This window comes from Cimex lectularius, unplaced genomic scaffold (assembly GCF_000648675.2).
Source record: "Cimex lectularius strain Harlan isolate CLEC.00 unplaced genomic scaffold, Clec_2.1 scaffold79, whole genome shotgun sequence".
Lineage (NCBI taxonomy): Eukaryota > Metazoa > Arthropoda > Insecta > Hemiptera > Cimicidae > Cimex > Cimex lectularius.
Genome location: NW_019392727.1, coordinates 1,289,231 through 1,316,096, shown reverse-complemented (window position 1 = coordinate 1,316,096; position 26,866 = coordinate 1,289,231). Strand labels below are relative to the sequence as shown.

Sequence of the window (26,866 nt, the reverse complement as noted above, 5' to 3'; positions counted from 1 at the left end):
CTGCATTACAGCATTGTAAGTGAATAATTAGGTATTCAGTTTCTTGTTTCACTTGGTTGTTTTATTGAATATAGTTTGGTGATTTATTGATTCTCCAATTAATTCGTTTATTTCTTGCTCTGCATTTCGGAGCTCAGCTGCCAGCTTCTTTTTTGGAGTTCAAACCTTATTCCTTACTTCAAACCCACAAAGTAAGGTTCGAACTATGCAGTACTATTGTAGACTATGCAATGAGGAGGAAGAAACAACCACCCACATCATCTTCGAGTGTGAAGCAACCACTCAATGGAGACATAACCTGGGGTACAAAGAAAACCCAGGAAAAGGAATCGTAGCAACGACAGTAATGACCTAGTACTTTTTAAGAGAAGAATTGAGTCGATTGCACTGAACTTGAAATTAGGAAAAGTATAATAAGCCAAAAAGCTACAGTACGTGGGGAATACAAAACCTCTGCTTTTTTTGTACATCTTCGAATATGAAGCAACAACACAATAGAGACATAAACTGGGGTACAGAGAAAACCCAGGGAAAGGAATTGTAGCGACGACAGTAATCACCTAGAACTTTTTAAGAGAAGAATCGGGGGAAAATCGACTTCGTAGAATGGAAGCATCATCATCATCGTTAACAATAAACGAATTAATTGGTTGAAGCAGTACTTCAATATAATTCATCTAAGTATTCAAGCGTATACTTTAGAAATCTATTCCTGAGCCATTGTCACGTATTTGTAAACTCTTTTTAACTCCATTTTATTCTTTATTCGTGTATGATTGCAGTCTTTCTTTCGCAAAGTTTTCGAAGCATAATGCTTTCGTTGCATAATGCGTGGTTTCCATTTTATTCGGCATGGATGTAAAATTAGTTATTCCATAAGGAAAACGAGAAGTTGTAAATATAAATTAAAATGGGTGAATCCAACACCAGATACACCGATAGGGTGAGGGGTTTTACGGGCTGTGCGTTATTCAGACTTCGCGTGTCTGGTGCGGCTTAAGCTTTATGGGACGATGGCGGTAATGTTGTACGATTTTCCTAAGTTGGGAGGTGTCCGTAAAATTTACAAAGATCATTCTTTTTCTTGGCGAGGTTGATTTTTGAAAAACGCGGTCCGGTTGAATGGTGAGTTCCATTTGGAAGTCCAATTGAACATCGAAACCTCAACTTGTTTTAATTAGATTAACTTATTTTTTAGTTTTATGTTTGTCATTACGGCATCTTAAATAAAGACATTATTTAAAATTCGATACACACAAATTTTATTTGTTTGTTAGACTGTTATGGGCATTACATAGTTTTTAATATTATAACAAGTAAATCAAAAGCACTGATATTCAACTTATTAGCTGGATCAATCCTTATTTAGTTGTACTGTACTACTTTTAAATGATATTAACAAATATGTAGGGGGCCGCGGTAGCCGAGTGGTTGGGTGTCCGACTCGTATTGCCACACTAAAGGTTCTGCGTTCGAATCCCGGCATGCCCCATGGATTTTTAATTGTGAGTAATATGTTAGGTTTGATCCTCGTCAGCGACACCCACCCAACCGGTAGTTGGACGTTAAGCCCCTCCTGTAAAACAGGAATTATTTTATTTCATTTTCAAATATGTATAAAATATAAAAATTTAAATGTAAGTCGGTTGACATTCGAAATCGTTATTAGAAGTGTTATTTTTAGAAAACGGTCAGTAAGTTTTTCTAAACGGCTTTATGTTTTTCATATTAGCCAGAGAACGGTTCTCTGGTTGTTTTATACGGGGGAAGGGGAGCGTGATAGAAATTCCAGAGGCGACGGTCGGAATCGAACCCACGACCGGATCTATCCACTCGGATACCGCACGGTAAGTAATAAATCCATTATTTCTTCATATCATAGACAGTTTACTATTGACCGCTATTCTACCCGTTATACAGACGCTCTTTTTCAGAAAATATATCAAGAAGCAGTTATCGAATTGCTTACAGTATGAATTTGAACGAATACTGGGTATCATTATCAACAAGTACATAATGATTGTCGATTAATTAAAATGGTGAGCTTATTGGTGTTGAACGTTGGGAAAAGTGCCTGGATATTTTCCTATCAATCTAACTGTAAGACATCACGGTTTAACGATTGCATTCACTTAAGACAAAATGCTTGTTTTATTTATATTGTTTGTCTTAATGAAATTAAAGGATTTTACCTTAAAAATGCACGATACATGGTTGAGGCAAAAGCCAAGTGGAAAAAGTATTATTCAAACTCTATAACATTCACATTTGAGTCTCAGGTTGTAAACAATATAGATCGTGCAGGCTCGGGTAGTCGGCGAGCATCGAGTTAAAACGACTTGACTATTGTTTCTTTTAAAAATTAAGAAAATTAGTGTAGGATTTATACATATATTTTAATGCGAGCGACTGGGAAACTTGGGTAAATACGTAGGACAGATTTATCTTTATAGAAATGAATGGTGGAGTGAGTGGGGTGTTCAGTCTTTTTTAAAAAGATAGTTCCTACTCACAATAAGTTGTTTTCCAACGATCCGGATTTCGGGATTTTAGCTCATCATCAGGTTGAAGGATTGTCGAGAGACGTGGTTGTAGAACTCCTTCAATCTGATGATGAGGTAAAAGCCCGAAATCCGATCGTTGGAAAACAACTTACTGTGAATAGGAACTATCTTTTTAAAAAGGATTTATGTTTTTTGATTTACCCTTTCCTCCTATTTTGAGGAGAGAACAAATACTCGGTTTTTATCTGCACATATCGCTTTGGGAGATGCCATTTTACAAAAGCAAAGCCGAAAATGTTCAATATTGATTGAAAATTGCCAGCTAATCGATCTTGTTCTCTTTCAGCTAACATGGAGAGAATTTTCTTGAATCCCCCCAGTTTTTCTGTGGGCAATAGGTGCAAGTTCCAACAATAATATTGCTAGGCTGATAAAATCTTCAAATTACCATCATTCTATCAAGATTATAGATATGAGCGATATGCCCAGTTCAATTTGAACAAAGGGTAGAAAAACATCGTGCCATATAGCCAAGCAACTATCACAGCACTAAGTTCAAACATCATTAGCTCAAAGATGGTGCTTAATTGCAGAATTAAACTAAACAGATTAAGCATGCAAAAAAAGATCACCGCTGGGTCCCAGGACGTGTAGGAGTAGATGGCAAAGAGAAAGCAGACGCCCTTAAGGGTCATCGAACATATACTATCCAAGAAACTTTCGACAAGTTTTGGAAGAAAAGAAACAACAGAATGAATCAAAAGAAACAGGAAAACGCTTCGAATCCTAACAGGATTCTAACAGGACACTGCAGACTGAATGGGCATCCGAAGTAGATCGGTGATCCAACACGGCAAGTGCGGGTTCTGCAGAGTAGCAGAGGAAACACGAACACACATACTCACAAACTGTGGCACCACATTTCCCCGTAAAAGGAAGTGTTGTGGGATGTACAACTTAACTGTAGAAGAAATTTTACTACTGGGATCTGGCCTACTAAACAAGTTGCTTGATAAACTTGGGCTCACCGGTGTGCTATAAGCACAGAACGGGGGATATAACTCTTAAAAGGCGCAGTAAATTACACCAAGAATGATTCATCTACACATCTACCTAGGTTATTCATGAAAATTATATATACATACAGATGTGATTTCATGATCGTAATGTTAAAGACTTTCGTTCTTTTAAAATTTATTTGGATTAAAGCTGATCGTTTTCAGTAAGTTCTCTTGCACATTAGTATGAATATTATTTTCTGAAACAATTAACAAAATGATTATTCGGAGATAGCTAGATTCGGTCTGGTGTGTCGAAGGTTTTAGAGAAACATTTTCTTTATCGTGCCAACGTTTCGATCTTTATTGAGATCGTCTTCAGGGCTCAAAGTTTTTGTTTTCCGTGTGTCATACTTGTGTGTCGTGTTGAGAGTGCGACACACAAGAATGATACATATACACGAAAAACAAACACTTTGAGCCCTGAAGATGATCTCAATAAAGATCGAAACGTTGTCACGATAAAAAAAATGTTTTTCTAAAGCCTACGTCACACCAGACCGCATCTCACAATCTCCGAATAATCATTGTCTAACGGTCACTAACCACCACACAAATTAACAAAATATTTTATACACTTTTATAGCACTTGCGAAAAATTTATGTTTACATACTTTATTGTTTCATGGATTAAGTCTTAAGTTACTTGGTATATTTAGAATTTTTAAGTTGTAAAACCTTTTTCATAAAATATTTTAAAGAATGCGATGTTTATAGAACGAGCTGAAAATAAAGAAAGAAGAAAAATTTCAATGAAAGTGTGTCAAATCTTATACAAAATTGTGTTTTAAATGTTAGCAGACATCCTCAGGGTTGATGTTTTCTCTGCGGTTAGAAGCGGTCACTATACACAAAAGTAAATAGACTCACGTGTGTATAAAAGCTGAACGCTCGTTTTTGTAGAGAAACTGTTTGTACCTAACTAACTCCGTGCTGTAAACAAGCGACTTCCAGTTGTTGCTACTGGGGAGTCGTAAATCAAACTTAAAATGTGGCGCGGGCCCGGACATTTCCCCAGGAGGGCCTAGGTATAAATGGAGTAAGAATTACGTGGGTAAGTTGATTCCACCCCGACGATGAAGCTCCACTAATCGAAAGTAGTTGTCATTTCGCCAAGTTGAATTGCTGGGTAGCACGATACCGAGGTGGGCCAAATGGGCCGTCAGCCCCCCCGGATCCGTTAACGACACCTCCTCCTTCTCCATCGCTAACGACCTCCTACACCTAAACACACAAAGTTTTATTAAAACGGATAAACATATTTGTAAATAACACTCGATTCTGTTTGGGACAATTTTCATCGCCCATGAAGCAAACAAGTCAAATAGAAAATTTACATTTAATTCGTCGGCCATATCGTGCGACTTGTCTGTTAGAAATTTGCACACTGCGTGTAAACATATAAATATAGTAAATTTATTTTCTCAAAATAATGGAATAAATTAAACTCAGTTGACGCAACACTCATCTATTTACAAGTTAATTATTGTCATTAGATTCACTAATTTCGTGGTCCTCAAATCATCTCAAATTCAAAAGGTGCGGTTAACATGGGAAGCTGGTGTCCGAGTGGATCGAGGTCACGATAGCTCAAGTGGTAGAGCAGCGGCGTATCAAGCCGAAGGTCGTGGGTTCGAATCCCGTTCGTTCCATTGACTTTTTTATCTCAATTAAAAACCTTAATTAATTGTAATATTGTCATTAGGTTCAAATGAGGTAAGTATTACGGACACGGTATGATACATATTCGAGTAATATGTACTAATAGGCGAATTCAACCTAGAAATGTAGAGGGAGCTTTTAATAACACTTCGTATAAACCATTTTTTCTAACCTTAGACCCCTAAGGTTCGAAAATTTATTTAGTACCTGATGCTATAGTGATTTCAGGTATTATCCATATACAATTAGTTTAATACAATTTTACTAACAAAATTAATTAAGGCTTCAATGTGGTCTTTAATCAAAATGTTATGGTCTGGTGGCCATTGTCCATCTTTACATACCACGTCCCTATTAGAGCTTTTCGACGTGGTTCTTGAATGGGGCAGTCGAATAAGATGTGGTCCCATGTTTGTTGAGGACTCCCTGGACAGTCGCATTCCGCATTCCTGTGTTATGTGAAATCTACAGAGATATTCTCGAGTTCGTCCATGGCCGCTTATAAGTTCGGTAAGCATATGGTGGTATTTCTGTTCTACTGGCATTCTCGATCTAGTTGGGAAGAACATTTTAGTTTGAAGATCTTTAGTAGTACGCCTCCAACGTTCTTCCTTCCCATTGGGCCAATGTCATTTTCGAGGCCATGGAGAGCTTTTCGGCACTACTGTGACTTGTTTCGAGTTTAGCGGTTTCTGTGGCTTCCTTTGTTGCTGAGTCGGCTTCCTCATTACTTTGGATCCGCCGGTACTTTTTCACTACTGATCTTCCAGCCATTATCACGCAATGATTTTATAATTTGTCTGATGTCGGATACCATCAGGCTTCGTGTTTTGTAATTTTTAAACTTATCAATGGATATGCGGCTGTCTGTCATCACTATCGCGTTTTTGTTCACTTCTTCAACATCTTGCTGTGCGAGCCATTGAAGAGCCTTCAGGATAGCAACGAGTTTAGCTTGGTTGTTCGAGCACCAGCTAGGTAGTCCAATTTGTATTGTTTCTTGCAGGATGTTGTCTTTGTCTTCCGTATAAACCATTGGAACCGCTGTGAAAAGGAAACGACCCTCCGACTACCAACTTACCAATTCCAAGAAGTCGGTTAATAAGCGCTGAACTTGGTCATCAGACTATACAAATAGCACCTACCCAAGGATGCCCACAAGGAGAAGTACTATCGCCAACTTTTGGCTTGCTAGTAGTAGTTGATCTAATTGAAAAGGTTAGGATACCCTATCGTACGTTAAGCAGATGACCTGGTAGTAATTATAAAAGGGAAATTCGATGACAATGTCAAATCAGGTGCAAAACGCCCTAAATATTGTAGGAAGATGGTGTGAGAAAATTGGTTAAAACATAAACCCTAAGAAAACATATCTAATACTTTTTAGAAGAATGATGCTACTTCTAAAAGCACTCACTATAAAAGATGAAACCTTAACTTTCTCCAAAGAATAAGGTACTTAAGTATAACCCTTGACCAAATGGCTCAAATGGAGAAAACAGATAAGTAATTCTGCATAAATTCAAGGCTCTATTAAGCATTATGCGCAGATTAAGCAGCAAAAACTGGTGAATAAACCCTAGACAAAACTCTTCAGGGAGGATCTAATATTTTGCTATCTTGTATAGGAATTACTACACTTATATGCTGCCTTACCACAAAAAAATAGAAAAAAAATATTCCAGGAGCATATTTTTCAATCGTATCATATTTTATTGGAAAAAATTAGTAAAATTTTTAAACAAGAAGGTTTTAGAATAGTTTTTAGAAGTACGGGTTCACTTAAAAACATCCTCTCAAAATTTAAAGATAAAGTAGACAACTTGGCAAAAAGCGGGGTTTACCAACTCAATTATAATGATTGTGACATTAAATATATAGGACAAAGCGGTAGAGAAATAAAAACAAGAGTAAAAGAACACTTGCCTAAATCGAGCAAATTTTCGGAATTTAAGGACCATCTAAAAGAAACAAAACATAATTTCAATTCAAATCTAAATACAAGAGTGTTACATAGTTTCAACAAAGGGAAAGAATTAGATTGGTTTGAGAAATTTGAAATTAAAAAATGTAAAATTGAACATGGTGATAAATGCATTAATAATTTACAATTAATTAAGGTTTTTAGTTGAGATGAAAAAAAGTGAATGGCACGAGCGGGATTCGAACCCACGATCTTCGGCTAGATACGCCGCTGCTCTACCACTTGAGCTATGGTGACCTCGAACCACTCGGACATCATCTTCCTATCTCCACCCCACCTTATGAGTTTTCCCTCAAGTGGTAGAGCAGCGGCGTATCTAGCCGAAGATCATGGGTTCGAATCCCGCTCGTGCCATTCACTTTTTTTCATCTCAACTAAAAACCTTAATTAATTGTAATGTATTAGTTGGTCAAGCGGACCACGAAATTAGTGAATTTAATCCATTAATAATATAACAGATTTTAATCTACCTCCCATTTTAAATATGTACATAAATAATATCAAACATCCAAATAATTAAACTAATTATTGTAATTGTTATTATCTTTATAGTAATTTAAAAATATTAAGTATTTACTAGTATAATATTTATTTGTGTTACAATTTCCGCGTTTCGCACGTTCAAATTGAGCGCCATTAAAAAAATCAGCTGCTAATTGGNATATTTTTTTAAATTATTTTTTAATAACAAATTTTATGTTCTGTTAGCTTTTAAAACTTATAGTCCGACCTCCGGCAGACTGTTCATCCATTTACGTAAGCCAAAAAATACGTAAATCCATTGGCGTTATGTGCTTTGTATTATACATGGTTATACAAATATAAAAATAAAATATTAAACATAGTTATGTTCTAAAAGATTATTTTCATTTCTTTACTTAATAAAGTACTTTTTTCATTCATTCATTAAGGATGAGGATGAAGTTTTGCTAAACGGCACAAAACCTAATTAGCCGTTGTTAAAAAAGAAAAAAAAACACGAAAAAACGTGATTGTTTTCCTTGTTGCGTGTCAAAGAAATTGGTCTAAGCGGAGAGCTTTTGACACTTGCAAACTAAGTTTGTCTTACAATTTTTTTCGTGTCAGCGCCGCTTTCGTCGATTCCTTTTCAAAAGCTCTCGACAGCCTCTTGACAAATCAGCGACTCTTCTTACAGTTAAACTGGCGTTACGTGTATGCATCGAGTTTCAGGTAGTAAAAGGTATGTTTTTATCTTATCGCGAGGCACACAATCTCTCTGTCAAACACCGGTAAGGACTATTACCGGTGATACTGAAGGTTACACTGTCAAAAAATCCACATAAGAAAGGATAGCGAAGCAGCTATTAATAATAAAGCATTAGCATGTAACAAAATCACATCAAAATTAGTCAATGAATTCATCCAAAATCTCCAAAACCTGGGGAAACACAGCCTGATAATATCTCGGGTACCAGGACACAAAGGAATTTTGGGTAAGGAAAAGGCAGATACATTGGCCAGAGTGGGATGTGGAAGACCTATATAGAATGAATATGTATATTTTAGCGAGAGTGTTTGTGGAGGAATCCACCAAACTAGATTAGTTATTTTATCGTCCTGTATGAATGTATTTATTAGCGTGATTTGTTCAGTGAGTGAGTGCGTGTTAGCGGGTTTGTTGTGTAAGTACACCTCGGTCTTTCATGCTGAAATCATGCCATCAATGCTTGTGTCTTAGAAAAGGCCAACCAACAAAACCTAGCGAAAACAACTTGATATCTTGGGTACAAGGAGCAAAGGAATTATGGGCAACGAAAAGGCAGACACACTGGTCATAGGAGGATCTGCAAGACCATATAGGCCCTGAACCTATTCCTGCGTTAACAAAAAACAAACATGGAATCATCCATCACAGAATGCATTCAAAAAAGACAAAAGGACAGTCACTGGCATTTGAAAAAACATCTACCTAATATGGATATATTCAATAATGACTACCATCTGTAGGTTATGCAATGAGGAGGGCAAAACAGCCACCTAAGTAATATTCGAATCCGAAGCAACCACTCAATGAAAACATAACCTGGGATACAAAGAAAATCTAGGGAAAGGAATTGCAGCAACGACAATCAATGATTTAATACTCCTTAGGAGAAGGATCGAGTCGATTGTACTAAACTAAGGAACTAGAAAATTATAAACCAGAAGGTTGCAGTGGTTAGGAAACAAAAAAACCCGACATCCTAGTATCCATATTCATCATTATTATCATGATCTCGAACGCTTATTTACACCAATTACATGAAATACTGAAAACTCTAAAATGTCTGTACTTTAATAAGGAAGAACGATTTAAAAATAATAGTTAACTAAAGAATTACCTTATGTTTCTGTCATTGCGTGGTTGCATATTACATTAATGAAGTAAAACAATTTGCAAAACAAGGTTGACGTGTTTGTGTTCCACATAATGGAAATGGGGATGCCATGGCTCTTCCTAGGGAGCGAGTATGTAGAGGCAACACGATATATTTGTGAGCAGAAACAGCTGAATGTGTAAATCTTTTCCATTGGGTAATGCTAATGTCATGTGCAACGCCGAATCTATTTATCTATTTGGATTTTGAGCCCGAAAGTACTGCGCGACTCATCTACGAGTCTCTTGCGCTGCCGAAGAAGGTGTGGGGGCTTTAGTACTCCTGGCAAGTCTCAGTCTCTCTGTTTATTATTTCACTTGTTTTTATTTAATTAGTTTTTATTCGGTCCGTGAAAAGTGCCTCAACGGATAGTTTGTCTATTGGCAGGCTACTCCATCACCTAAACCCAAAAGCTTAAGACCTCGTTATAACCTCGGACCGTCAACATAAATGTTGTTAAATGTTAAATATATATTAACAACAGGAACATATTAGCAATGTTTACATAGCTAATATGCGACTTTTTGCGGTCAGATCGCGATTTGAGATTATTATTTTTTAATGTATTAAGTACGGTTGGAGGTTAACACGTCAACGTTGTTCTTGTAGCAAATTAGCAACTATTGTAGGAGCACTTGTTTTTGGATTTTCATATACTGTAAATTATATCCCCTGTTCATTCTCAATTTCAGCTTGTGTACCCCAAGGCTCTATTCTTGGACCTTTACTCTTTTCCGTGTTTCTAAATGACTTTAACGTTCTTAATTTTTCCCAATTTCATCTTATGCTGATGACGCTCACATTCAATGTTCTACAAGCAACATTTCTGAAACTATCTATTTGCTCAAGCGTGATCTTCATTTCTCAATTGGGGGGGGGAGGCATTCTTTTAAATCCTAATAAACCCTGCCTTATTCATTTCCAATAAACCCATTGATACAGATTGCCTATCCCTTCCTTATTTTTGTCCTAAAGTTAAAAATCTCGGCATTATTTTTAACTAATTAATCTTTAAGTAAGGTATTGGTTGAGATAAAAAAGCCAGTGTCGCGAGCGGGATTCGAACCCCGACCTTCGGCTAAATACGCCGCTGCTCTACACTGACTTTTTTTTATCTCAACAAATACCTTACTTAAAGAGTAATTAATTGAAAAGAATTTATATGGTCAATCGGACTACGAAACCTAATGGATTATTTTTAACTCCAATATTATTAATAAGGTCTATTCAAGTCTCCTTTCTCTTCAACGATTTAGCTTTTTCAGTCTATAGAAAACTACAGTTCTCGTTATCAAATCCCACAAGCATTTCTTTATTCTCTTAGTGTAGAGTTATTTTTTCACTCCCCTTAGACTCTCAATCTGCTCATCGCCCTGCATCATCGTTATTATCATCATATTATCATTCCTGCATTAGACACTGTTACGTTCTTAAACCAAAATATCATATTTCTTCCTACATTAACGTCTTCAGCAATCTTAATATTCTAACCATTTACCAACTTCGAGTTTTATTGTACATATTTAAAATTAAATCAAATAGTTCTCAATATATATCAATTTTTCCCCATATTCCATTTCCAAACGCTCAAATCATAACCCAAGCCTTCAACACTCTTCTAAATCCATTACATTTAGTGGTCTGATTGACCAAATTACTTCTTTCAATTAACTGATCTTTTTACGTAAGGTCTTGGTTGAAATGAAAAAGTTAGCGTCAAGAGCTGGATTCGAACCCACGACCTTCGGCTCTAAATCTTTAACCTTATACTTCGGAATAGCAGGGTCAAGTGGAATTTGCTTCCTCGGGAAGTAAGTACGTTTTGATTCCTCGCAGGCTTGTTTCAGGTCCATGGCCGTCTGACAATTTAGATTAAAAATTAAAATTAAAGGTAAAGAAATAACTAATCAAGTCAACTCTAGTAAAAGAATAGATAGCAGTAGATTAATTAGGAGAAGATATTTAAATGAAAAATGCAATGAAAATATATGGTTACTTCACTGAATTTTCTTCTCTGGCTAGAATTCCGCATGAATATTTTTTAACTTTTGGATGTATGACTGAGCTGCAATGTCAACATAACTTCTGGTCTTTCCTTGCTAACAAACCTAAGGATTGACAAATGAGAATAAGTGATTCCATAAATACCTCTATTTTTCCAATATCAAAATCTTCATTATAAATAGACTTAAGGGAATTTTAATAAATCGACTTAATCGGGTAAATGAAGCTTTTTTTAAATCTAATTTTAGTCACAATTAAATGAACATAAATCGTTATTTAGATGTTAAAAAAATATTATTTTTGGTGTATTGATTTCATTGTTGGCCAGCATAAAAACAAAAATATTCTATGACGCGGAATATTTTAATTTGTATGGCTTAAAAAGACAAATGAACAAAATAATGCTTTTTTGCATATTTTAACAAACATTCTATGAACTAACATAATTTTTTTCAAAAGCTAGTCTACCGATTATCATGGTTGATTATTCGTTTTAAAGAAATTGTCAAATGTATTTTACAACTGTATTAAACATTAAAATCGGACTATTATTTCCATTAAAAAAACGAGGTTAATTTCTGACAAATAATTTTGCTATTTTGGGTATTTTCTAATATAAATATTTTATATATTTTTATGGTACACATGTCGTTAAAAAGCTACGTTCCTCTTCTTTCAAATAGTCTGTTTGACGTTGAAATCCTTCTTGCCGTTTTTGAATTATAGCCGTTTCAATCAGTTAATCAGATGACTTCTCAAAAATCGAAAAAATCGCCGGGGTCAAAAAAATCGATAAACTTGAATTCAAACAAAAATTTATATTTAGGGGTCTCTGTAGATGTTAAAATGAAATTTCATATTAGTTTAGCGGAAAAAAATTAAGACCTAGTTTACTTAAAAACGTTGGCTTTTTGAAATTTTTTGGTCATTGATAAACTTGATAGCTTTTAATATATTTTTATTGCAATCTACATAAAAAAATGCTGTAAAATGATATATTAACATAGTTGATTTGAGCAAGTAGAAAGGCGAATTTTTTTTTAAAATTAAATTTATTTATTAAAACTGGTCTTATTAGACCAACCGTTAATTTTACAATAATATTATGGAATAAATAAATGTTTACATTCTTATAAACCCATTGGTACAATAAGATTTACATTTCACTATTCACTATTCACTTTTAACTACACATGTTCATATGGCTTTGTTCTTTTAATCTTCTGACCATGTTTCGGTTATGCAAGAGTTTGGACGCTTCCACATTCTCGTGCTGGCTGAGGCGAGCCTGGTGTTTGGCGGCAAATCTTTGTATTTCCGCCGTGACTTCAGGGATTTTAAGATCCCTATGTAAGTCCTTATTCCTTATGTACCAAGGTGCATTGATCATGTTACGTAAGATTTTATTTTGGAGAGTTTGTATGATTTTGATATTGCAGAGTTTGGTACAACCCCATAGTTGAATATCATATGTCCACATAGGCTTTATGACTTGTTTATATAATAATAGTTTATTTTGTATAGCAAGATTGGAGCCACGTCCTATCAACCAGTATAGTTGTCTATACCTTAAACCTATTTCTGTCCTTTTTTTATTCACGTGTTCTATCCATCTCAGCTTGGCATCTAAGGTCATTCCCAGATATTTAGCTGTATTGCTGTATGGTATAGTAGTAGTTCCATCGATTGTGAGCGACGGAACATGGTCCACCTTTTTGTTTGTAAAGATTAGATGAACTGATTTATGTTGATTTAGCTTGATTTTCCATTTTTTTTGTCCATTCGTTTATCTTATTACATGCATTTTGGAGGATTTTGGTTGAATGGGTGATAGTCGGTCCTAGTGATATCACCGCTGTATCATCGCAAACGTTGCAATTTTTACTCCATGTATTTTCGGATAATCACTGGTGTATAACAAGTAAAGCAGTGGACCTAATATGCTACCTTGTGGCACTCCTGCATTTATTGTTTTTAATTTTGAATATTGATCTTCTTGTTTGACTCAGTCTGTCAGTTAGGTAGGAACCGATAATATCGACATACTGCTTTGGTAGCATACCTTTTAGTTTAGAAAGGCGAAATAAAAATATTAAAAAACGGAAAATTTCAACTTTCTATTTTTTGGCGAAACCAGGACCTATTCACAAGAAGTTGCGTATACGTGTCCGATATTTTGGAGTGTAAAAAAAGTTTCCTACAAATCCGTGACCCATCAACCTAGTCGTCACCATGTTAGTTTTTAAAACAACATGAATTTGATCCATTTTCCTTTTCTTGCAAGTGAATTTATAAACTAATTCTATTTCTTAAAATTATTTTGACTCTTTTACAAAATACGATTAAGTGGAAATTTCTTCGTCAACATCCAATATCTCGTAATCCTATTTCGAATTCATTTACTTATTATTTTAAACTTCTTTTCATATTTAGTAACCATGTCTGTGATTTGAGAGCTGATCCGGCGATAGCACAGGTCCGGGATATAGAGAAATGGTTGCTCGATGTGTCCCTCCTAATTGAAGGGTGCAATTTGAACAGTCATGACGCTGGAAAATTTTTGCTGTTTACCAAAGCACCACTCCAAATTGAACGGTGCAATTTGAGCCGTCATGAAGCAGGCATATTTTTTCTGTTTACCAAAGCTGGGTACCAATGCATCCCTGCCCTACTACAGTACTGGAAACAGCACTCGACATTCCACCCTTACATATTTATGTACAAAAGGTGCCTTTGGAGAGCGCGTTTCAGAGACATGAAGTACCCATGGCCTTACTATCGTTCGATCGGCTCTCAAATTGCGGCAGAGAGATCGGGAACTGAAAATCCTCCCCAAGGCAAAGTAGCACTTGTTTCCTGCGGCAATTCGTATTTTTTATTTCACACTGTTATACTCGTAAGCAGGGCTCCAATATATTTAAAGGTCTTAAAGCGTTCATAAGCCATTGACGTTCAGTGCAATGGAAGCGGAATTGCATTGGCCTTGACCTCTTGTGGAAGGCATACATCGTATTGGTGCGGTTAATGACCAAACCATCTTGGTTCCTGCTTCAACCTCGACAAACCTTCCTCAACTCTCTCAAAGACCTTACAACCATGTCAATATAATCTGCATATGCCGGGTTTTGTGTGGTTCGGTTCATCTTCAAACTTCAAGTAGGTAGTGGACAGCGTATACCTTGCCTGAGACCCTGACTTACTTCGAAGTCTCTCGAGGGTCCTTTTTCCACTTTTACTCGGCACCTCGTCTGTCCTAGAGTCATTCGCACCACGTGGATCATTTTTCTGGGGATGCTTATATTATACATCCCTAATTCAAAAAAGTTGCGTAATTGCCTTACCCTTGACCTCTTTTGGAACCTTGACATACCCTCCTCAGGGTTCTCAAATTGCAACCATGTCAGTATCATCTGCATATGCCAGTGTTGAGTGGTTAGGTTCATCAAAGTCTCTCCTGGGTTACACTGATCCACGTTGTTCATCACTGTCTCGAGAGCCAAATCAGAGGGTGGTGGACAGCGCATTCCCTGACTTACTTCGAAATCTCTCGAGAGCCCATTTTCCACTTTTACTCGACACTTCGTCTGCTCTAGTGTCATTGGCACTAGGCGGGTCATTTTTCTTGGGATGCTTATATTATACATATAATATAAGTTTATAACGCTTAATCCAAATAAGTTGCGAAGAGTGGGATCGGGATGCCCGCTGCCGGACTGCCTCAGTGGGTTTGTGTGGAGGTTTGTGGTCCCAAACCAATTACGAAGCTCCTCGATAAATATATCCATTTTTGAGCAGTTTATATGACAAATCTGTGCAGTATTGAAATCAAAAAACTCTTCTACGATAGTCGCTAATTTACTACAGGAACCACGTTGATGTAACACTTCAAACCAAACGTAATACATTCTTCGTCAAAATTCAATATCTTGTATTCCTATTTCGAATTCATTTACTAATTACTTAGTAATGTACTTTTATTTATTATTTAAACTTCTTTTAATATTTAGTAATTATGTATGTGATTTGAGAAACGATCGGACGATAGCACGGGTCAGGGATACAGAGAAAGGTGGTTGCTCGATGTGCCCCTCCTAATTGAAAGGTGCAATTCCTTGGCTCCACATAGAGAGCGCGTGGCAATGCTACCCGATATGACAATTGTGCTTGAGCACGGCAATGAATACCACCAACGTGACCCCTTCTCTATATATATTACGCAGGGTGGGCGACCAAGACCCGAGGGGTTAAATGCCTGGGTAGACTCGTACTCCGTCCCTAAAAGGTCTGGGACTTTGTCGGCTCACGTGTCCTGCATTAATCTCTTGGACTTGTTCACAAATCCCAAGATTTTGGACCATTTTATCTTGGGGAGTGATTTGGCAATGTCCTCTCCTTCAAAAGTTTCAAATCTATGCCTGGCATACCTATCACATTCTGCGAGGTAGTGCCGTGCCGTTTCTTCTTTTATTTCACAGAAGCGGCAAAAGGGATCTGGTAGAATACCCATTATGAAGAGGTGTCTTCTCAAGGGGCAATCTCCTAATTCCCCTCTTTGAGTTAGAGAATAGCCCTTTCGATTCTTTTGGTTTGATTTCCTTCAGAAACTCCTTCGATTGCCTATGTCCGGGGGACAGATTCCATTCTTTAAGGAATTGTTTCATGCCCCAGCAATTAATACTCTCTTTCGCTGTGCTTATAGAGTGGGGTAATACCGGTTCTGGCCCGACAAACGCAGTATTTGAGCCTTCTTTGGCCAGGCTATCCGCCTCTTCATTGCTATAGTGTCCCTTTTGAGGTATCGATATGAGGGTTACACTATTCTCGTACCTGGTAGTAATCCCATTAATAAGTTCAACAGTTTCCTCCACAGCCTAGATGTTGATAGCTCTTTTTGTAATGACTTAAGACTGGCCTGACTGTCGGAAAAAATTCTAATGTTTTTTCTCTTGATCTTGTTATCCATAAGTGTTCTCCAGCAAACATTAATGGCCCATATTTCCGCCTGAAAAACGGAGGTGTTATTACCAAGAGGGGAGGAGATGCTGATCCCTAATTTAGGTATATGTATTCCAGCACCGCTTCCCTTGCCTTTAATGAGCGAGCCATCGGTAAAACAGTTCAGGCTTCGATGGTCATCTTCCGCACTATAGTTATATTCATATGGAGTAACTACCTGAAAGTACTTTTTCCCCGAAGGGGTTTTAACCTTTTTATCGCTAACGCTTAATAGTTGGCTGTTGACCTTACTCAATAATTGTAGAATTTTCGAGTGACCTATGTTGTTTCCCTTATGGTTCCAACTGCCTTCACTAATTAATCTATAGCAGCTGGTTAGTGCTCTAACCTTAACCTCTATGTGTAGAGGTGTAGTGTTGGTTATAATCTCAAGTGGTAGGGTGGGTGTAGTGGAAAATGCTCCCGTCATCATCAAACAGCCTAGTCTTTGAAATGACCTTAACTTGTTATTATTCCCTTTATTCCCCCCCTTCTCTAAGTCTTCTACATATCACCGAAACCTTGGATTTTCAAGGATTAAATGTTTTTTTATTTACACTAGCCCAGTTCTGCACATCATTTCTTATTGATCCAGTTTCTGACTCTAATTATAAAGTAGCTTTGGCTCTTTCTAATACCTATAAATCTTATGCACTTTTGAGAATTTTCTCGTTTCGGAGATCGTACATTCGTAGAGAGTTCCCAGTCTATGAGAAAAATAGATTCTTGTTAGAATATAAATATTTCTTGGGCAATTAAATTGTGTGTATGCGATATCCAACGATTCGTACATACCCGTCTATTTATCAAATAAAGTATGTCTCTAATGTAACGTTATGTAGTATTGAACATTAGTCAGAAGAAAAGATGTCAGAAAAATCGATTTTTATTGTGCAAACAACTCAGGGTCGTTAGCGAATAAGTAGGACCACTTTTCCATTGAGAAAAATTGATCGTAAAGAATGATTTATTCACTATCATTTCTTTAGACTACGTTGTTATTGTATTTATGAGGCAATTGTTTGGAAAGTTAACTTGTAACCTCAAAACGCTCATTTTAGTTTTTTTTAGTACATTCCAAGTAAATGTGATTGATGTGAGTTTTATTAAAATCAACCAACAGTAATCTCATTTGGCAGTTAACCATGGATGTGGTAAATATTGAAATAAGAATCTGTGACCAAACGACGTAGCAATAAATGTTAAAATATTATTTGTGCAAGAAACAAAATTGATGTTCGTTTGTCGCACACCGAAAAACCCCCTGAATACACATTTTCAGGAAAATCAGAAAATATAATTTAATCATAATTTTCGCGAGGTGATGGACTTAAACCTTAATCATTCTGATCTGCCTATTTTCATCATTTTCTACGTAGTTTTTAGCTCCTGGTCTGCCTAGTCTCGTCGGTTTTGTATATGAAGTCCTGTCATTTCGCCACCAGTTGGTCTTTGATGGATTTGTTTTGAAACGCGCCTAAACAAATTGACTCGGCGAGTGACCGGGGTGATCGTACACCACGATCCAGAAGCCACCTTGTGTTACTCAAAGACAATACGAGGTTCCTTAATGTTCTTACACTGTCGTTTCTAGGACCTCACCTTGGTGCACTTGGTCTCTTTAGGAATGAATTATTTTAAATGTGCAAAAAAGGTATCAAATTATTCCAAATTGCCTTAAATAATTTGGCTAGTGGCTGTGTATTTCTAAATCGAGACTGCAACCCCGATCAATTGTCCCATCACCGTAAGCCTCCCAGTTTCAAAATTAGCCTGTATCCGCTCGTCACACTGGTTTTTTATCTCAACCAATACCTTTCTTAAAGATTATTTAATTGAAAAAAAGTTAATTGGTTAATCGGACCACGAACCGTAATGGATTACTCTGTAGGTTTCTTTTTCTGTTTACGTGAATATTGCCTATTTGTTGTTGTTTCGGTTCTTTTTTATAGTTTCTGAACGGTGCTTGTTTTGTGTCCGTTTGTTATTGCTAGTGTTGTTATTCGTAGTTCTTTGTTGTAATTTTCGGAGTTGAGCGGGATTATTTTAGCCTGTGGATTATGTGTCATAGTGCTGCAATTTTACGTTGGTGTGGGTGGTTGGATTGTGCGTTTATGATGTTGTCAATTGCAGTGGGTTTTCTGTATATTTTGAATTCCATTTTCTTGTTGGTTCTGGTGAGTGTTAATTCTAAGAAGTTGATATATATATATTTTTTTTTTCAGTTTCTGTGGTGAATGTAATAATTTTGTGTAATGCGTTAAGGTCCTTCAGTATGTTTTCTGTGTTATAGCAAGTATGTCGTCGACGTATCTAAATAGATGGAGTATTCCGTTCTCAGTCATTATTTTTGGGAAGTGGTCCCCTTCAACGTTTTGGAGAAACACCTCTGCAAGAATGCGGATGTTGTTGCGTTCCCTATCCTTAGATCCCTTGACCGTCTTTGGGATGGTATATGTCATTGTTGGTCACTGATTATTTTTGTAAGTTAGGGACTCGGATCTGTTAGGTGTCCTTCGGAGGATCTATCTAGTAGAAGAAAGGTCATCCTCACCCCATGAAGGATAGGCCATATGAGTTTGACACTATCATGCAACAATGCAATACATATCATCACCGCACATATAAACATACAAGTCTGGTCATATTCTTTCGCCCAGTGTATTCTTCGGAGCGTGGTCGTACCCCCTCCATTCTCGCTAATAACTTACTTTGACTCTCCAGACGTGACACAGTCACCCCAGAATACTCGATATTCCTCGGGGCGGGGTTGAACAACCCCTTCCTATCACGCTAATAAATTACATTCATTTTAATAAATTAACTCAATAGAAACACTGTACTCAACAGAAAATCTCTATAGCCCTGAGGTACTGGAACAGCGGTCTGTGCCTACCGCCGTGACTGACGATTTGCCAAAATTGAAAAGTGGTCATATTTATTTTTACTAAAGGAGGCTCACCCCTGGGTGATTTCTCCTTACATGTTTCCATGTCAATTTTATTCTTATAACATTTTTACGGTTGATCTTGTTTTACAGATGTAAAAATCAATAAAAAAGAATAAAACATTGTCAAGTCTTCTACAATTGAAAGGTGTTCGACCGTTATTTTATTTTATATAAATCAGTAATCAGTAATCTCTTTACGATAATAGGAAAAATACAGTACGAACATTTAGTTGGTCTGCTGAAAAAAATCGTATAATTACTTTGAAAATTTCTAGTATAGAAGTAGAATTATACACGAACATTCTGGCTTACTGTTTACACAATTTTTGGATGAAGGCTTAAGATTTTGAAGGGCAATCCGACTAATTAAATATTAATTGCAACAAAAACAAAATCTATATACCATGGATCCGAATAAATAAAATATATATGAAATGGATTTTGGCTATAATAAAAACATATCATTATAATTTATATTATTATTTATAAAAGTGAATTGATATTTTTTTAAATATTCCTACAAACCCCCAGAGATCAGATATGTATATAAAAATTGAGATTGTTTTAATGAAAGGTGCCTTGGGAAAATTTTAAGTATTTTTAATATATTTTTCTAGGTATGCAGGTCTAGTCGAACGGGTATTTACTTTTCTCTGTGTTTTTTTGTAGGATTTTAACTGACAAACTCGATTTTTTTGTACAGAAAGGAAATAAAATTTTACTTACATCAGTGTGGAAAACATCTTCGTTGATGCAGTAACGCCTATTGCTGTTGTAATAATGAGGTCAGAAGGGTATATCAATGTGCCACTAAAACCAAACGAAGGTTACCCTCGACTGTGCGTGACTCATCTTTTATAGTATGAAAAGTAAAATATGCAAGGACCCGCACGAAATCTCCGTTTCCATTTCCCTATAGAAAATTTCCCCTTTGATTGGGTCTTATTGGAGTAGTAAATAAAGATTAACCGATTCACCGTCCGTAGAAAAACTGTCACCACCTCTTGTGCATGATACGAATGGCAAACAGGGCTTTCGGAATGGGATCGGCCCAGATTCGTTTTTATCTTTAATTCTAAAAAGAGTACGGCCTAGTCAATATCGACATCTGAAAGTAATGGAGGTGACGTACAATCGTTCTTCCCCATGGCGAGGGGGAATGATTGTTCTCTACCCTTACGTTTTCCCTTCCTAATCATTTACAATTTAGTTTTATTTTCCTTAATTCTAGATTTGCAGTTCTTTCTGTTAGTAGTAATCAAAACAAAAATATCGTACTTCTTGCCATGAGATCGGAGCAGGGAGTAGTCAATCTAAGAATGTTTTTTTTAATTTTTTTATTTATTTGTTACCTATACAGAATTGTATACTATACAAATATGTACACATGCATGAAATATCACACAGCACAACACTAGCACTAATGCCAGCACTGCACCGGTTGGACACATGCTTTGAGGAGCCGGCCATTGCTGGCACTCAGTTTATATGATTAGGGATCAAGGAGGTCCCGAGGCCATCGTCGGTTGAGGCGTCGTGGTGGGTTGTCAGGGTGGGAATGAGTGGATAGGGCTCGAGCCGTATGGTTAGGATGGTTTGAAAGGTTGGTATGGAAGGTTTGGAATCTGGACTGGATTAGTTCGTTGGCAAAAGGAATGTTGAGGTCTTTGTGGATAGTGAGGTTAGTGACATGCTACAACAACAAGGGTGCTTTAACAATTTGTCTAAGGACTTTCGATTGGAAGGACTGGATGCGCTGGATATTGGAAGGCTTGGCAGTGCCCCACAATTCTACTCCATATTGGTCTTAGTAAAGTCTTGTATAGTGTTAGTTTTGTCTTAATTGTCAAAGTCGATTTCGGCTTAAAAGTCTTCGTAGTAGTCCGAATCTTGTATTAAGTTGCTGTTTTTTAAGTCTTGTGTGGGGATTCCACGTCAGTCTGCTGTCGAGATATAGTCCCAGGTATTTGACTTGAGTGGAAACTGGTATCTCTTTGTTGTTGATGTACAATGGAGGGCAAGACTGCTTTTTCAGCGTAAAAGTACACTGAGTGCATTTTTCTTCGTTCAGTCTTGTCCTCCATTTTTTACACCAGTCTTCGATAAGCTCAAGGTGTTCCTGGATGTTGGAGGTAGCTTGGACAGAATTCGAGTTACAGGATAGGATTGCGGTGTCGTCCGCGTAGGTGGTGATAATAGTGTCAGGATGTGTTGGTAGGTGTCCAAGAATGTAAATTTGTTTTGTACTTGAAACTCTAGAAGCGTACAATGAGGCGTGAGTTTTCCTTTGACTTAGAGAAATCAAAACTTCCGAATAAACGTAGGTACCAAAAAAGAATGGGAACGAGAGGGAAACACCTCTTTCAAGAATGGCACCATCCTTTGGTACACAGCTGGATCTAGAACACAAGAAGGTACAGGCGCCTGGAACCAAATACTCAGAACCCTTGGGAAAATACACCAGTATCTTCTAAGCTGAGATTCATGCAATCGAAAAATGTACCCAACTCAACCTAAGTAAAGGGTACAAAAACAAGAATACAGCTATCATGTCAGATATCATTAGTTCAAGGATGGCGCTGAACTGCAAAACCAAACTCAATATGTTAGGTACGCAGAACAAAGTCAGCCTCCGCTGGGTCCCAGGACACATGGGAGTAGAAGGCAATGAGAAAGCAGACACCCTTGCAAGACAAGGATTTCCTACCCGCTGACAGGACATGAACCCTCCTGTGGCATAGGAACCCACACTATTAACGAGTATCTCAGACAGAAGGACAAAAAGAAAATGAGGGAACTATGGAATTCATTGGACACAGACAATCCAAGAATCTTCTAACCAATTTTGGAATGAAAGAAATTACAGAATGTGTCAAGGGAAGCAGGAATAAACTGCAAATCCTTATAGGATTCCTAACACGAGACTGCAAGTTAAGTGGACACTTAAAGAAGATTGGAATAATCCAAGATGGCACATACAGATTCTGCAAAGAGGCAGAAGAGACACCAACACATCTACTAACAAACTGCGGAGCTACACTAGCCCGCAGGAGGAAATGTTTTGGGATGTATTATGTGACCATAGAAGAGCTTCAACCGCTGAAACCGGGCCTATTAATCAAGTTGTTTAATGAAATAGGACTCACCGATGTGCTTTAGGCAGAGTACAGGGGATACAATAGCTCTTAAAGGGCGCAGTATACTATACCCTAAAATTACATCTACATCTACATCTAGAGAAACTGTCATTCACTTCGTTCTTTTATATTTTTTCAATAAATAGACTTTTGACTTAGAACAAAGATTCTTTAAAATAAGAGGATCATAACTACCATTTGTAGCAGTTACAATCTTACGGCAAATATTGGTTATCTTATTCTATTGAATTTTATGCAGAAATATGAAGTTGTCATAAAAGATCTGAAGGTTTTTAAAGAATCGATCAACATGTAAATTATTGATGATTGATGATTACTTAATCATCCCCGATATTGTTTTGAAGTGAAAGACTAGAAGTGAAAGACAACGTATTTAAAAACTTATAGAAATTGGTATGTACCCCCTTAGGATAATTATGTATAAATACATAAACCCAATTTTGTGTCTAAGAAAAAGTTGCGAAAACACTTGGTTTGAAATTAAACAATTATAGTATAATTAAAGAACATACAGTATAAAACTGATTACTGATTTCTATAATCTCACATCTGCACATGCACGAAAATACACACACACACGTGTACAGAGTTGAGCCTGCAACTTTCCGTAGTCCATCGGCGATTCCAGCTTTTGTAATTTACAAAATTACAATTACCGCAGGTCTCGAGAATCAATCACGCTAGTTTTGGAAGTACTGGATCAGATCTTCCACCCAGCGAGGTTGGGCTCCAGGGGCTAGTGAAGTATATTTCCTTTTAATTCATTAAATTCACTAATTTCGTGGTCCGATTGACCAATTAATTTATTACAATTAATTAAGGTTTTTAGTTGAGATAAAAAAGTCAATGGCACGAGCGGGATTCGAACCCACGATCTTCAGCTTGATACGCCGNAAAAGGTGGGGTTGAGATGGGAAGTTGGTGTCCGAGTGGATCGAGGTCACGATAGCTCAAGTGGTAGAGCAGCGGCGTATCAAGCCGAAGGTCGAGGGTTCGAATCCCGCTCGTGCCATTGAATTTTTTATCTCAACTAAAAACCTTAATTAATTGTAATAAATTAATTGGTCAAGCGGACCACGAAATTAGTGAATTTATTCTTAACAATGGAAATTTTACGCGAGCTTTTTTGAGACCCGCTCGCACACATAATTCATGTCATACGGAAGAAAAACATTTCGAACTGGAAGGAATCGAGCTGCACCCACGCGAACCGTGACCTTGTTCATTGAGACTACCGCCCCTACGACCAATGGCCCACTTCCACAGTAGTGTCATAGAAGAATAAGTATAAACTAACGGAGCTGTTTCAGTCAAAATCCAAGGTTACCACGAGGTAATTGTGCCTCAATATTATATAATTATAAAATTTGTGTACAATATAAAATAGGCTCAATTCTAATTCTCAAAACTACAATTTTCGTACCCACCATATTATATATATGTAACCTGTGGTGTTAATGTTAAGTGCTATCGCTGGCTAGGCCATCAGCTTTCTCGGCATGCAGATGATATCGAAATAAATCGCACCATCAGCTCGAAAGTCCGCAATTGTAACGCACCCAGATCTGTCTTGATCTTGAGAATCCTGCGTGTGTCGTTAAGACAGGTTAATTTTTGTGATTTTTCGACCTATTCTCCGTTTCCCTGTGTTACGTGAAAGAACGATGTTGGAAATATTTTCACCCACATTTGCAATAGAAGATAAGATTCACGCCCGCAAAAACAGGCGCAATAACAGCCAAACCTTTGGAACGAATGTTAACTTGACACGGAAGTTTCGTATCATTGAAACGAACCGAAGACAATTATGACGAAAAACCCGTCTAGAAACCAATATTCGGTAATAAATGAACAATCTATCATTAATTTTTATATTTTTATGCACATAAAAAATAAAAATATCTTATGACAAATAATCTTTTATTCAACACAATTCTCCAAAATGTATTCGTAAGATTATGTTCATTTTTAGCCAATCATATTTCATTTCATATTCATAGTTACCTCACGCTGACCCCAACAAAAATATATATTAAGCATAAAGTACTATATCGCCCAACCTCTATGATCACACATACACCCTCCTCGCACTCTCTCACTCTGTCTCTGCCTGTCTGTAGGTCACTCTCCCTCTTTCCCTCTCACTCCGTCTGTCTCTCGGTCTCTCTCCCTTTCTCTCTATCTCTCGTAATATTACGAAATATAATATAATCTGTACCACGTTTGCTCACTGATTGTTTTTACTAAAGTTTCCTCAAGTAGTTTCCAACGCCGCTGCTCTACTACTTGAGCTATCTGACTTCGATACACTCGGACACCAACTTCCCATCTCAACCCAACCTTTCGAATTTTTCAAATTTTCGAATTTTTGCAAAATGGCAAAAACGAGGGAAAATTCAAAAGGTTGGGCTGAGATGGGAAGTTGGGGTCCGAGTGTATCGAAGTCAGATAGCTCAAGTGGTAGAGCAGCGGCGTATCAAGCCGAAGGTCGTGGGTTCGAATCCCGCTCATGACACTGACGTTTTTATCTCAACCAATACCTTACATAAAGATTAATTAATTGTAAGATGTTATTTCATCAATCACATCACGAAATCTAATGAATGTAAATGTTAATTAAGTATTCAATTTAATGTTTGCTTTTGATAGTGATAACCGTCTCCATCACCTAATTCGGATTGGACTGGCTAATTTATCAAACTTTAATTTTCTACATAACTATAAGTATCTAATTTTAAATATTTGAATACGAGGAGCTAAAAAGTTTTGGAAGCTCTGGACTAAAGCATTAATAATGGGTAACAATTTGTTATTATAAATGAAAAATAGAAATAAAATGTTTTAATAAATTATTTTTAGCTGATCAGCATTTATAGACTGAAGCGTTGTTCTTTTCATTTTGAAATTAATCTATAAAAATATTAACAATTAAAATAAACAAAAAACGTGAAATTGCGTTTGACGGATTTACAGCATTTCGGAACAGTATTTTATCGGCAAATTCTTTTCTCTGTAATTATTTCTTCAGTGCTATTACTTTAAGTTATTAATAATTTTTTTCAACTCAATTCAAATACAAAAAAGTAATAGTTTTGAAAGCAATTGTTACACGTTTCTTTGTTTATAGCTATTACTATTAACAGGAGAACAATAACAGATTAGAGGAAATTATATATTAATAAAATTAAAAATATATTGTTAAACAATTTCGTGTAAAATAATGATACAGAAAAACGTAATCAGTCGGATTACTGGACACTTTTCGGCCGTAAGGGCAATCAATTTAATCCTTAACCGCCTCGATGAGCTCTTTCTTTACAGTGGTTTCAGACTGAAAAAATCCTTTAATCGTATATGAGAGAAAAACGGGACATTCTTCAAGGGCATACGTTAAATAGTTATATCACAGATAAGACAGAAATTACATGTTTTAATTTCAATTCATGTTAAAGTACCTTAAAATTTTTTTACTTTGTGGTTCAAGTTAAGGATTGAGAAGGCTTCTGGCTATGCCCATATTTTTCTTCTGTACTTTTTGGAATATGTTTCACACTTTCAATTTGTAAATTTTGAGCTTTTATTGAAAATATTTTCAATTTTGTTTTTATGTTAAAAACGAATTAAGTTAATTTGTTATTAATTAGTTGAGATGAATTGTTGAACTTTTGTGATTACTTTATGAAAGAAATAAGAGGCCAAAGTGGAAGAATAGAAGAAAAAATCTATCAGAAATTAAGGAAAAAAGTTTTTATTTAGATATTCTTTCTCGATTTTGAAAATTATCATTAACATCGACTGGTACTCACTTGTTGTCGTTATCGCTTTGTCGTGTGAGGCGTTTCTCGAGTTAGTTCGCAAGAGAGTGAGACGTCCTAGTCGGGCATACATGTCTAGGGGCTCGGCTCGTCCGTAGAAGAGGGAGGGTTGCCAGAAGAGAATAGGGTAGAAAGGGGGTGAGTGTAGCAAAAACTAGGATGTGAGCTGAGCCTGACGGCACAAGTTGGAGAGCACGCACACAGGGCTGAATATACCTCAGAAACAATCACTGGGTTCAATAAGGGTTCCGCGATACCCAACCTAGTTCCCACGAACCTAAATAAAACTTTATTGAAAACACGGAATACATTTATTTTTGATTGACGTGCGAACGTCAACCATCCCGGAGCCGAAAGT

General features: G+C 36.7%; 1 protein-coding gene across 5 annotated transcripts in view; it reads right to left on the bottom strand.

The window, feature by feature from the left end:
• The window catches only part of LOC106663365 (putative methyltransferase NSUN7), a 34,224-nt gene extending 7,649 nt beyond the window's left edge, over positions 1-26,575 (bottom strand). Inside the window, exons 1-2 of one of the 5 annotated variants that reach the window (XM_014388175.2) lie at positions 26,500-26,575; positions 4,613-4,786 (exon numbers count right to left, since the gene is read on the bottom strand). In XM_014388175.2, the coding sequence (XP_014243661.1) occupies positions 4,613-4,767 (155 nt within the window). In that variant the 5' untranslated portion in view covers positions 4,768-4,786; positions 26,500-26,575. Of the gene's footprint in view, positions 1-4,432; positions 4,787-20,261; positions 20,325-26,499 lie in introns of those variants that run through there. The other 4 variants (XM_014388174.2, XM_024226748.1, XM_014388176.2 and 1 more) reach the window with 4 other exon arrangements.
• Between the last annotated feature and the right edge of the window lie 291 nt (positions 26,576-26,866).